General features: G+C 37.6%; 1 protein-coding gene and 1 pseudogene across 1 annotated transcript in view; one reads left to right on the forward strand and one right to left on the reverse strand.

Annotated features, from left to right (window-relative positions):
• Nucleotides 1-13,380, reverse strand: part of STXBP5 (syntaxin binding protein 5) — a 156,651-nt gene extending 143,271 nt beyond the window's left edge. The window contains exons 1-3 of the mRNA XM_006084493.3: nt 12,993-13,380; nt 11,937-11,943; nt 11,659-11,756 (exon numbers count right to left, since the gene is read on the reverse strand). Coding sequence (XP_006084555.1) covers nt 11,659-11,756; nt 11,937-11,943; nt 12,993-13,147 — 260 coding nt within the window. The 5' untranslated portion in view covers nt 13,148-13,380. The remainder of the gene's footprint in view (nt 1-11,658; nt 11,757-11,936; nt 11,944-12,992) is intronic.
• LOC111825041 lies at nt 2,846-2,958 on the forward strand (annotated as a pseudogene).
• Nucleotides 13,381-13,658: the final 278 nt, after the last annotated feature.

Genomic DNA, 13,658 nt, shown 5'->3' on the forward strand with positions numbered 1-13,658 from the left:
GGGGATGTGCCTGCAACCCAGGTACATGCCCTTGACCGGAATCGAACCTGGGACCTTTCAGTCCTCAGGCCGACGCTCTATCCACTGAGCCAAACCGGTTTTGGCTAACATCGTATTTTTAAGCATATCTTAATTTTTAAGTGAAGATGATTATAAGAAAAATATCAGCTATTCTTAAAAACCTTTATATTCACCCCTATTTTCAGTGAATCTAAGTTACTGTAGAACAATGCTTATTTTTAAATCATAGCACCAATAAATATAAACAGATATGCTCAGCATGTCATCTTTCATTTATTTATCTTATATAACTTCCATAAGGACTAATACCAGTTGGAGAAATGGAATCAAGCAGAAATTAGCCTTACCTAAGTGAATAAAATTATATCTATATTTATTGCTACTGGAAAATGATGCAGTGAACAACTATAAAAATTTTTCAAAAACTGGATATAATTTGGTTCCAATTAAAGTACCATACACATTCTTTCCAAAGGGGAAATGCAATATCTGACTCTAAAGAAGGTAATCATGTGCCTGAATTTGCTTCTAGGAGCTTTATGTGTTTTTAAAAAATATATTATTTACTTATCAGGTCAATTTCTTTCACAAATGAAAATGAATTATTTTATCAACATGTGCAAACATCTAAAAAATTACAATGTTTTAATAAAATACTTTTAAAGATGAAAGTGAATTCTAACTAGATCAACATATCTTTATGTAATATTAATGAAAATATTAGGAATAATCTACAAATGCAAATATATTTTTAATTAAAACTAGGAAGTAAAGGTCACAAACAAACTGAATAATTCAATAGAATTAATCACTGAACTGCTTCCAAAGAATGCCTAATTAACCAAATTTATTATCAAACTAATTAGAATTCACACACAAAAAATAATGCCTTTCACAGGATCAAAAAACACTTAGGAAATTTTGACTTGGTATACAGTGGTACTATGTGGCATGAAGAATTACTGACTCTGCCCTGGCTGGTGTGGCTCACTGGTTAGTTGGTCCTTGACGGTACCTGGGTTGCAGGTTCGATCTCAGGCCCCGGTCAGGGCTGGAGCAGGAGGCAATCAGTCAATGTGTCTCTCTCACATCGATGTTTCTCTCTCTCTCTCCCCTCCTTTCTCCCTCCCTTCCACTCTCTGTAAAAGCAATGGGGGAAAAAAATCCTCCAGTGAGGATTAACCAAAAAAATAAAAATTACTAATTCTATGTTAAAATATTTTTCTATTTATGAGAAAAGTTAAATTTATACTAACATGTAAGTGTAATTTATGAAACTAAAAATATATCAGTAGTAATTCCTTTCTAAGCTTTCTTCTCCACACATAATTTAAAAAAAAAATATGTATTTTTATTGATTTCAAAGAAGGGAGCGGGAGAGAGAGAAAGAAACATCAATGATGAGAGAATCACTGATCGGCTGCCTCCTGCACACCCCCCACTGAGGATCGAGCCTGCAACCTGGGCACATGCCCTGGCCTGGAATCGAACCTGGGACTCTTCAACCTGGGACCTTTCAGTCCGTAGGCCGAGGCTCTCTCTATCCACTGAACCAAACCAGCAACGGCTCCACATATAATTTAAAAGCAACACAGACTGGTAAACTAAAGCAGGGACTGACAAATTTAGGCTTGAGAGTGAAATCCAGCCCACTGTCTAAATTTATAAATAAAGCTTTATTGAAATATCTGCATTCCTTCCTTCATATTATTGTCTATGACTGCTTTTGTGGTACACTGGCAGAGTTCAATAGTTGTAGCAAAAACTATAAAGCCAAACTATATACTATCTAGGCCTTTAAAGAAAAAGTTGCTGACTACTGAACTATAGATTTAGATCTCCATTATTTTAATTGCATGGCCACACCCACCCTTCTATAGGATCTTTAGTAGAGGGCGTATTTAATTGATCATTTAAGAATCTGTAGTCATTCGTTTTGATTTTATAATTATACACTGACTACTGTCTGGGTTCTGGACTCTTGATAAGGCAGAGGATACTAGTTGATTCTGAAATTGCATTGCATCTTCCCATGTGCTGTAATGTTTCTAACAGTTCATCTTAAAATACCACTCAATATTATAGCTATAATTTCTAAAAGATCTAATTTTAGCTATTTAATATCTGTGTGATATTATTTTAAAAGAATGATAACATTAGATTTTAAAAGCTAAATTAAGAAAAAAATGGTTACATGGGTAGAAGTAGGGATGGAATTCAAATAAAAATGTATCACAGCCGAAACCGGTTTGGCTCAGTGGATAGAGCATCGGCCTGCGGACTGAGGGGTCCCGGGTTCGATTCCGGTCAAGGGCATGTACCTGGGTTGCGGGCACATCCCCAGTGGGAGATGTGCAGGAGGCAGCTGATCGATGTTTCTCTCTCATCGATGTTTCTAACTTTCTCTCTCTCTCCCTTCCTCTCTGTAAGAAATCAATAAAATTTATTAAAAAAAAAATGTATCACAAAGACAAAGGCACTGGGATTTAGATGAGAATTATTTTAACAGGGAAAAATGTATTCTAGACTTAAGAAAATCTCTAAAGACATGGCCCACTGTGGGACACTGAGTAGTGAGGAGAAACTACATCAACAATTTCTTCCCCTACCAACTCCCTCAGTCTACCTTCCCTACGCACTCCATAAAGAAAAAGAAAAAGAAAAAGAAAAAGAAAAAGAAAAAGAAAAAGGAAGAGGAAGAGGAAGAGGAAGAGGAAGAAAAAGAGAAAAAGAAAGAGAAAAAGAAAAAGAAAAAGAAAAAGGCTACACAGAAAATAGAACTATTATCCAAATTTTCTTTCAAATGAAACACAAGAAAATGATTTGGGTGTGGAGAGAGCAGAGCGCCTGAAGAATGGCTTCTCTGTGTACAACACATCCAACAGCAACTTGGGCTTACTCCTCACCACAGGTGGCAGACTACTATGGCCTTCCTGTGACATTACGCCCTATACAAAAAAAAAAAAAAAAAAAAAGAAAGAAAGAAACACAAGAAAATGAGAGATTAAAGCAAACAGGACTGCTAAATCCAAAAGTGGATAATTTCTTGATAGTAAATTCTTCAAAAATGTTACAAGTTATAGCATGATATATTAAGGTCACTAACTGTCTTTATTGTGGCAAATAAAACTTAGAAATAGGTTCAAACCAACTTACAAAATGATCATAGAGAAACCTGAGTATCTTTATAGGAAGAAGTCTGAGTAATTAAATAGGAAGATACTATTTCTTCTCCTTAGAATGACCTATTTCACATGTGACTAAGGGAAGAGAGAAGTATCAAGTACCATTCAATCAAATCAAGAATCACTTTGTTTTGCTTCCCAAAAAGTTCTGTAGTACTAGGTTATGTTTAAAACCTATCTTAACAAAAGGCATTCAAATATAAAAGGTAGTACATAATAAAATGCTCCTTTCTCTATGTCATTTTGTTATATTTTTAAAGAGACAGACATCTGTTTAGGTCAAACCAAATACATTTCATTAATCTGCAATCCTAAAATACTGACATTCTGATAGTAATGACATGCCAAATCAGGACAGGCAATTCTCATTTAAATATAACAAAACAAATCAACACTGACACTCCGGTTACTAATTTTCTTCTTGTAAACAATGTGTCACTTCCAATGCTTGAACTTAAGCTTTAGTTGTCTTTATTTGCCTTTATCTTTTTTTCAGTGATACTTACCCCTATAGACTAATTATTTACATGTGCATTGCCAGTTACTACTATTCCAATTACTATACAATTACCAAATTTAGCATGATATCACATACCGTCAATTCAAGGAAGAATGTTACAATACTAAATCTCTTACATCAAAATTAGTAAAATCAAGTGATTAGAAACCCAGTATTATTTGTAAGTAATTTCATTTTAATTTGATATTCTGACCATTAACACTCAAAAAAGGAAACTTTGGTTAATAGTATTTTTAAATGTCCCAAGTTTCCTGTCATAATGAGACCTTTTCTATTAAACAGGAGTACACCCTTATCCATGACTTCACTTTCCATGGTTTCAATTACCCATGGTCAACTGTGGTTCGAAAATATTAAACAGAAAATTGTAGAAATAATCAATTCATAAATTTTAAATAGTGCACTGTTCTGAGGAATGTGATAAAATTTTGCACCTATTGCTTAGATCACAATGCCTATATCATTCACTTCACTTCATCTCATCACCTAGGCACTGTATCATCTCACACTATCATAAAAAGAAGGGTAAGTACATAAGTACAGTACAATCAGATATTTTGAAAGACCACATTCACATTAACTTTTATTACAGTATATTGTTATAATTGTTCTGTTTTAATATTAGTTATTATTGTTAATCTCTTACTATACCTAATTTATAAATTAAATGTCATGATAGGTATGTATGGATAGGAAAAACATAGTAGATATTGTCTGGAATGATCTGCAGTTTTAGGCATCCACTATGGGTCTTGGATCGCATCCCCCATGGATAAGGGGGGACTACTGTGCAAAGAAAATGCAACAGCCCACAATCTTAGTATTCAACGTGCACTGCTATTTCAACAACAAAAACTGTGTTTTTCACTTGCTTTTTCCTGTTCCCTTTTATAAGCCAAGGTTTGCACTTGTGCACCTGACTTGGATTATGAATGCAGTCAACAGATACAAAGAAAAGGGACCCACAGTGGGAAGGAGTCCAATACTTCATCATCTTTAACAGGTACTCAGTACAACCAATCAAAAGACTACTCTAGACAGAGATGGTCCAGAGCATACCAAATCCTTCTCAGATAAAGAAATTCAAGGTCAGAGATGTCAGAACTCTTGGAAATCAGTCATCCCCATTTCTTCATTTTACAGGAAAGGAAACAAAAGCCCCGAGATTTTTCACTTATCCAAAATTAGTTTGAAGACGAGAACACAAATCATCTAATGTCAAAGTAATTCTTCCAAAATCTCTTTATCTTTTTCCTTCAGGATGGTAATGTTAGGTTATATAATTTTAAAAGCAAATTATACTGAAAAAACAAAAAGAATACCAAGCAGAAATAAAAACTCATTTTACTTAAAGCAGAAAGGCTTATCAAGCACAGACTTAATTCCCTAATAATTAACATATACTTTTTCAATTCCATTCAGATTCTATCACACATTGTTTCCCTCTACAATAAATTCAGTGCAAAATAACTGCTTCCACACAGACATTACTTCTGGTGGTTTTTTGAGTAACGGTGTCTAACCCTCACCTCCTGCTGCAGTAATCCATACTAAGAATCACAACCTATAGCGACACAGTACTTACTCTTCCTTTTATACAAAGCCCTCTTAAATGAAGAACTAAGTAAGACTAGAGAAGTAAAAGTACTGCAAAGTCCTAGCTAGAATTCCAAATGACTAAAATTCTTCTCTGAATAAAAAAGGATGGTGGGAAAGAAGACTAGATAAAAAGTTTGGCTAAATTCAAGCCACATTAATTGTTTCACTTTTAACTACTTTGAACAAGAATCATATTTCCAAATCTTTTTCCTATTTTAGTTTTCTAAAATAAAATAAGCAGCATTCACACATTCTAATGCTATCTTACAACTGCAAAATCATTAAACAATCATTATTTCTCATCTACTATGTGTAACAAACTTTCACATATATGATTTTATTACACCTAAATAGAAATTTTGTAAACTTGTGGTTGAGAATGATACCATTTTTAAGACACACTTTAAGAGAAAAACAATACCTTTTAAGACCTTTTATTCAAAAATTGAATCAGCTACAAAAATAAAGTCTTCCTAAACATTGCCTCTCAGTAATTATTTGCTGATATAAATGAAGGACCTGAAAATTAAAACCACAGAAAAATCTCATTAGTAACAATATCATATATTGAATATTCACCAAAACTGTCCCTACGTGGTCTTACAAGTGACACACACACATTATTACATTTAATCCTGATGCTACTTCATGAGCTAGGTAGGGTTATTATTCCTTTTGAACTGAAGAACTTGGGCTAAGTGCAGTAGTTCTCAGCCAGGAGCTCCTAGAAGTCTTTGAGGAAGTTTGGGGTGCTACACTGACAGCTGAGACAATCCTGGCATTTAGTGGTGGGAGCCAGGGATACTACATAGCCTGCAATGTGCTGGACAAACCCACAGAATAATCTAGCCCAAAATGCTAGACCACTATTGAGAGACACTTACTGAGGATAAATGGACAGAGCCAAAGAGCTAATAGTGTCTTTAAACTAGTTGATTCAATAACAAAATCAAGGAAATCACCAGGACACACCCAAAAGAAAATCAAATATAAAAGCTTATCAAATTCTCATACTAACGTAAGTAGTCTAGGTTACCTTCTCAAAATGGCAATATGACAAAAAAGATGACATACTTGCAAACATTACTCTGGCACCCTCTTTACCAAGTTTTCCATTTGTCTTATAATTGCCTCAATATATTTGCAAAACTTTATCATCACCTTTAGTTACTCCATGATGTTATAGAAAGGAGTCATCTCCAGTTCCCATTCTACTACCCCTGTTTTATATCCATTTTACTACCTATATGGGTTAATAGTTACATATGACGTTTCACTTAGTCTATTCTTTTCCTCCTTGGCACCACTGCCCCATTAATCATCCTAAAATCATACCGTCTTCCTGTCAGCATCTCCTTATTTAAGTACAATGATTCCTCACTGAAAGACCTCAGATAATGCATGGTAACTTTCAAGGTTCTCCACCAACTGGCTCCTTTTTTTCCCCCCAACTCAATTAGAATCACTATTCCAAGGAGTCTCTTTAGTGCTCCTCTCAATTACCATGAAAATTCCCTTTTCTCTACTTTTGCCAACACAGTTTGCTTAGAATAATTTTCCCATTCTTTCTTCTCTGCCATTCAAAATACTTATCTGTTAGTGTGTAGATGTCATCAAATACAATGAATTTACCTGTAATATAACTTTCTGTAATGTCAGTAGACCTCTAAATAACTCTTTAACTTCAATTATATTTATCTAGTTCTAGTCCTACAGTTAGGACTAGAAACTTCTTGAAGGTAAAAATCACATAATCTTTTCTTCTGAATATTCGACCAATATAATATAGCTACTTGGAATCACAGAATTATTTCTTAAAGAAATCATGAACAGCACCTTCGTTTTACTTTATTTATTTTTGTGTGTGAGAAAAACACATAAATTGGTTGCCCCCTGCAGGAGCCCCGACCAGGGCCCAGGCTGGGGAGGAGCCTGCAACCAAGGTATGTGCCCTTGATCAGAATCGAATCTGGGACCCTTTGGTCCACAGGCTGATGTTCTATCCACTAAGCCAAACTGGCTAGGGCTGTACCTTCATTTTAAAAGTGGAAAAAAATAAAAAACTAATTCAAGAACACATAATTCTTTAGTGACAAGACGAGAACCAGAATTCAGACCACAATCTATAATCTAATGTTAACACTTAATATATGCTTGTTAAACAAACTCCAAGGAACATTACTAGAAATGCTTTCATTCTTCAGCTATAACCTTTTTACCCTTTTACTTATTCATATGAGAATAGATGATTAGATTATTTTATCCCAATAGTTATTTTTTTTTTTTTACTTTTCAATTACAGTTGACATATTATGTCAGGTATACAGTCTCAGGTATACAACTTAAGAAGTGATCACCCCACAAGCCACATCTGACATCATACATAGTTATTACAATAATATTGGCTATATTCTCCATTATCCCAATAGTTTTGATCTCTAGATCACTCATAAAAATCAAACTGTACCTATTTCTATATGGCAAAAAGAGAATTAAATCACATCACTACTATATGATGTATTATATAAAATATGCTTTCCTGCTTCCTATCAATAAGTACATTCCAACCACATATTCTCTCCAGAAGCCAAGAAGGTTGAACATAAAGCATGTTTATAAGTGACATCATCAGTCATTTGCTATATATTAATGCAGCAAATACATTAAATTTATCTTGTCTCATTATTAGATATTATATAAGGATTCAGATTTTCACTAATTCTTGTCTATAAATATATGAGATATCAGATGTAACTTTCATCTGTTTGTTTTTTTTTTAGTTCAAGGTAGATTAATATAGTTTAGTCTCCCAACATTTAGGAATACCTTCTTTTACTCAAATCAGATATACATTTCAAAATTCCAATAGCCTAATTCTACTTCTGAATACATCTCCTACTTTCTGCTCCACAAGTAAAGAAAAGACTTTATCTAGAAATACATTTCTTCTCTAAAGATAACTTTTAATACAAATATACTGCAGGCTACCAGTGTCTAATATGAGGAGAAAATAAAGACAGGACTAAAAAAACACACACACACACACACACACACAATTTCAATAAAGAAAAATATAAAAGAGCAAGAGCAGCAGAATTGATTTGTAATAAGTCTGCATATTATCCTATATAATAAGAGCTAATATGCAAATGATCATCACGCCCTCACGCTGTAACGGCTCAGACACTCAACACTGAGGAGAGAGAAATGGGGACCAGCCAGGAACAAATGAGCTCGTAAGAGAGGAATGGGGACCAGCCAGGCACAAATGAGCTCGCAAGAGAGAAATGGGGACCAACCAGGCTGCGGCCTGGGAGAGGGACAAGCTGCCCGCCCTGCAGTCCTGGGCGACAGCAGCTGGGGCTGCAGCACAGGAGAGAGACAAGACACCCGCCCCACGGTCCCGGGCGCCAGAGGCTGCGCCTGCAGCCCAGGAGAGGGACAAGCCAACCGCCCCATGGTCCTGGGCACCAATGCCTGCGGCTGCGGCCCAGGTGAACCGGCCCGCCCACGGTCCCCTGCAGCTGCGGCCAGCCCGGGCGAAGCCGGCCCGGGTCCCGGGTGCCTGCGACCAGCCGGAGGAGGGAATCCTGGGTACCGGGTGCGGGGCGAGGCAGAGGCTGTTAGGGGCGATCAGGCAAGCAGGGGGCAGTTAGGGGCGATCAGGCTGGTAGGGCAGAAGTTAGGGGCGATCAGGCAGGCCGGCAGAGGTGGTTAGGGGCAATCAGGCAGGCAGAGGTGGTTAGGGGTGATCAGGCAGGCAGGCATAGGGGTTAGGGGCGATCAGGCAGACAGGCAGGTGAATGGTTAGGAGCCAGCAGTCCTGGGTTGCAAAAGGCAGTCAGACATCCCCCGAGAGGTCCTGGATTGGAGAAGGTGCAGGCCGGGCTGAGGGACCCCCCCCTTTCCGTGCACGAATTTCATGTACCAGGCCTCTAGTATCAATATAAAGCTGTAAAATTAGGAACTAAAATTTAACCTGTTTACTTTTGAAAATAAAGAACAGAGAAAATAACATCTTAAAACACATGTGTAGAAATTAGATAAAAATAAAAAGGTCTTAGTCATTTCCTATAATTCAAAGCATAATAAATAAAGCTCATAAGCTGATGTGCTATATAAACTTAACAGAAGAAATGACTAGGTGATATTACTGGTAGACAAACCAATTTACCATACATATAAATCTTAAAAGGGAAAATAGAAATATATTTGGTAAACAGTTTTCCAGACTTCATTCTAAATACAGTAAAACAGGTTCTTAAAAAAAATTTATAGTCTAATTGTAAACTATAATTACAGATTTATTTACACTCATACAGTATTTAACTATTAAAAATATGTATAAGCAAAAGTCATGCACAAGTAATGATTTTGGACACTTGATCCTTGCTTTTATTTGGCAATTAGCTGTAGGCCTAATATTTTTAATCTTCCCTTGTGTCAACTTGCTAATTACTCAAATTCATTAGGGGCAAAAGTCTTGTCTAAGAAAAATATTTGGTTTTATAAAATTCAGCCTTGCTGATGGTACCCACTTGTAATTATATTAAATTACAAAATGGAACAGATTGACTGTTAAAAAAAATAACTTATTTACCATGAGAAAACTGAGAGTGCACTGGGAAAATCGTTAAAATTCAACCCCTTTAAAAAAAAAAGCAAAATAATCTAAAAATAACTGATTTAATTCAACTTTTTTTTCTTTTAGTCCAGTGACAATATTCTTTTGAGAAAAAAAAAATCTGTTTTCAGTTCTAAACAATGCATCTAAATCCAACAAAGCACTATTCTTGTCACTACACAGAGTTTTACTGAACACTTAGCACCCACACTGTCAGAAATTAATTATACTCTCATCAACCCTAAACTAGAAGGAATTGATCATTGGGTTTAGGAATAAAAATCTCTTGACAACTGAAACCCAAAATATTCTAGATTGAACTATCCAGATATTTGGGCAAGAGCCCTTTATACAAAAAATTTAGAAATTCACAGATTTGGATCTTAGCTGGTCAGACTTTACCATTTTAATAGATGTATGAGTGCATTGCTGATATTTACTATAAATGGTAGACTTCACTCAGTAAGAGTTCAATGACCCATTTGAAAAAACTTTTATGATCACTTTAAAGATTACACACTAATATCAAATGAAACTTGAGGTATATCCTGATACCATATATAGTACTTCCTTGAAATGAAGATTTTAAAAAATGATAAGGAAAAAGCAAATGCAAGTTCCTCTCCCCCTTATCAGGAGCCAGATGTGAGGGGTAAAGCTCCCATTCCCCCGTTTGTTTGTTTGTTTGTTTGTTTTTGATGATAGTTATGTCTAGTGATTTTCTATCTACTTATTACCAACATATTACTTCAATAATATGTAGGAAGAAAGTATCCTACAGATGAACGAACACAACATTTCTTTTAAAAATGTTATTTAACTTTTAAAATAAGGGAATTTGGGTTACGATGGTTTAATGTCATAGTAAAAGCAAACAAAATTTTATTTTAAGTTAAATCACTTAAAAGAGGAAATGAGAGGTATTCTGTATTGTTCAACTAAAAAAAAATTATCTTAAAGACTAAGTAGGTACTTAAAAAATATGCTATGACCAAACTTCTACTATAGTTTATACATAACCAGGAAAAATAATTCTCTATACAAATACTTCAGAATTCTGCTAACCTAACAGTTTTTACATAGATATAACAAATGCAGACTACAAAAGGAAAGCATCAAAAGAGTATACTTTTCTATTTGCATTATGTGAAGAAAATGCTCTAAAACTTCTGGAAATAGCAACCTTCTATAATCAGTTACATAAAATGAAGACATTTGTCTTCCAATGATTTTTCTAGATGGACAAGTCAGAAATAGCCAAATTTAAATTTAAACTCTAATTTGTTAGAAAAATAGGTCAAAAGTTCAACATCAACCACGCACAATATTGTTGAAAAGCCATCAAAAATGTACCCTGTGCTACTGTCTTTAAACCTGGTCTTTAACATGTTCCATTCAACAGACTAGTAGTATAAGTAAATATATGTCCCCTTAGAAACTTCTATCTCTTTGCAACAGTAAAACTTTAGGACTCTATATGGATGGTCACATGTTTAGCTACTATAAACTGAGAGCTGAGAAAAATCACAGCAACCTAATACCTGAATATATGTATCATCTAGAGAAAAGCCAACACCACATGATCTCACATAATGTCTACCAGATCATTTTTTTTTGGAATTAAACAGGAAGAAAAACTGATCGGTAACACAGCAAGACTGAGGAGAATACAATAAAAGTTTAAAATATAAAATTAAGTGAAAGGATACAGCCTTAAAGCACCAGTCTGAGTTCCCACTGCCAGGATCTTCTGTACAGGATCAAAGGCCAGGGCTGAGGGTTGATAGGGAAATCCATGGCGAACAGTCTAGGGATGGGCAAGTGACATCACACCAACCAAAGCCGCAAGCAAAATTTTAAAACAGAAAAGTCAATAAAGGCATTAGAATCTAAAACCAATTATAATTGATGCAAAAGTACATATACATGTAACTACTGCTTTAAAAAAAAACCACTATGAAATGTATACTAAAAAACACTTATTCACATAGAACCTAAAACAAACAAAATCTACCCCAGTATTACACTTCAATTTCTGCTTTTCCATAATACTGATATTCTATTGAAAAAAATGTCTTACTAATAGTCTATAGTATTATATCTGAGACCAAATTATTAAAGTTCACAGTGGTCAAAAATTCTGTAAATTCATTTAAAAAGGCAATTCATGTTTTATTTCAAGTGTGATAACCTCATCATTAGTGTACTAGTATTTGGATGCTCATGCAAGTACTTCTAAGGAAAAGCTGTCATATAAGCTAGTCGAGGATTCAGTAAAGCAATTCCCAAACATCTATCCCAACATTGTGCAATTGTAACCGAATACAGACTTGTGCATTTTGCTACTAAATTCTTAATCATTTCAGGGCAATATGGCCAAAAAGTGTTCCTACACACTTTTAAGGAACTCTAACATTTGAACGCACGGTATTTATAAGGAAGGCAGATGTTAACACCAAGACAAGTTTGTATTTCTCACTGAGCAGCTGCTGAATTAATTCGCTGCATCATTCTTTCTGAATTACCGACCGCTACGGCAACTGCCGTGCCATTAATCGGCAAAAATCACAGCACTAACTTTTTAACTAAAGGTAAGAGGACCCTGTGATTTCACATGTTTAAAGCCTCCTACCATAGTCTACGGGAAAAGTGATGAGCAAATATCTCGCTGAACAGGTCTGGCTTTTTGACAAGCAACGTTCATCAGACACTGCTTCCAAGGGAAACTTCAAAGTTGGTGCATGACATCAAAATGCCTCAATTTTCATTAAGATTGTGGATTAAGAATACGAATTCAAGATCCGTACCATAGGTTGGAAACCGCCTTGAATGATCGCTGCCTGGGACGGGGGGAGGGGGGGGGTGTAGATATCAAGGAAAAGGTGTAAGATGATGTAAATCTCCAAAATAGCCCATCCGGCCAATGTTTGCTAGAGGAGGCGCGAGTGCTCTCCTCGCGGCAGGACTATCGCTGGCGCCCTGTCCCCCGGCACTGCCCCCCGCAGGCGCCCCCCGAGGCCGCGGGCGGCGCGGCTCCGTTCACCTTTGCAGAGCTGGGAAGTGCTCGGACTGGAGCGTCTCCTGGACCTCGGGCTCCCGGCTCCCCGGCGTGTGCTGCTGCGGCTGCGGCTGCTGCGAGGCCGAGGACGAGCCGGCGGTCAGGCCGTCCAGCACCTTCCTGATGTTGAATTTCCTCATGGTCCCGGCGGGGCTGGCCCGCGGCCCGGGAGGCCGGCCAGGGGCGTCCCCGAGCGGGAGGAGCGAGCCCGGGCGGAGGGCAGCTTCCCCGGAGGAGCCGGAGGCGCGGGGGTGAGTGCGAGTGCGAGGGGAAGAGGCGGCTGCGGAGAAGCAAGAGATAATCCAAACAGGAAATACGGCGACGGCGCGAGAGCCGCGGCCGCCGCGAGCCTGGCGGCGACCCTCTTCCTCCGAGGCCGCGCCGCCGCCTCGCCCCGCGGCCCGGCGGCTCCGCAGTGGCGGCGGCGCCCGAGTCCTCTGCCGCCTCACCTTGGCCGGGGGGAGACCCTGCGCCGCCCGGCCCCCCCGTTCCGCCCCCGGTGCGCGGCGCCGAGTTCATTGGCCCGGGGCCCCGATTCTCGGACCGCCGGGGCCCGGGGGTACTTGGATCATGCGACAGTATCAGGCGGCGTTTCGCCCTCCGGGAATCTAAGGTTCTGGGCCGCTGATGAATCTAGCACTGCGCGCGTGC

This window comes from Myotis lucifugus, unplaced genomic scaffold (genome assembly GCF_000147115.1).
Source record: "Myotis lucifugus unplaced genomic scaffold, Myoluc2.0 scaffold_11, whole genome shotgun sequence".
In the NCBI taxonomy this organism is placed as follows: Eukaryota; Metazoa; Chordata; class Mammalia; order Chiroptera; family Vespertilionidae; genus Myotis; species Myotis lucifugus.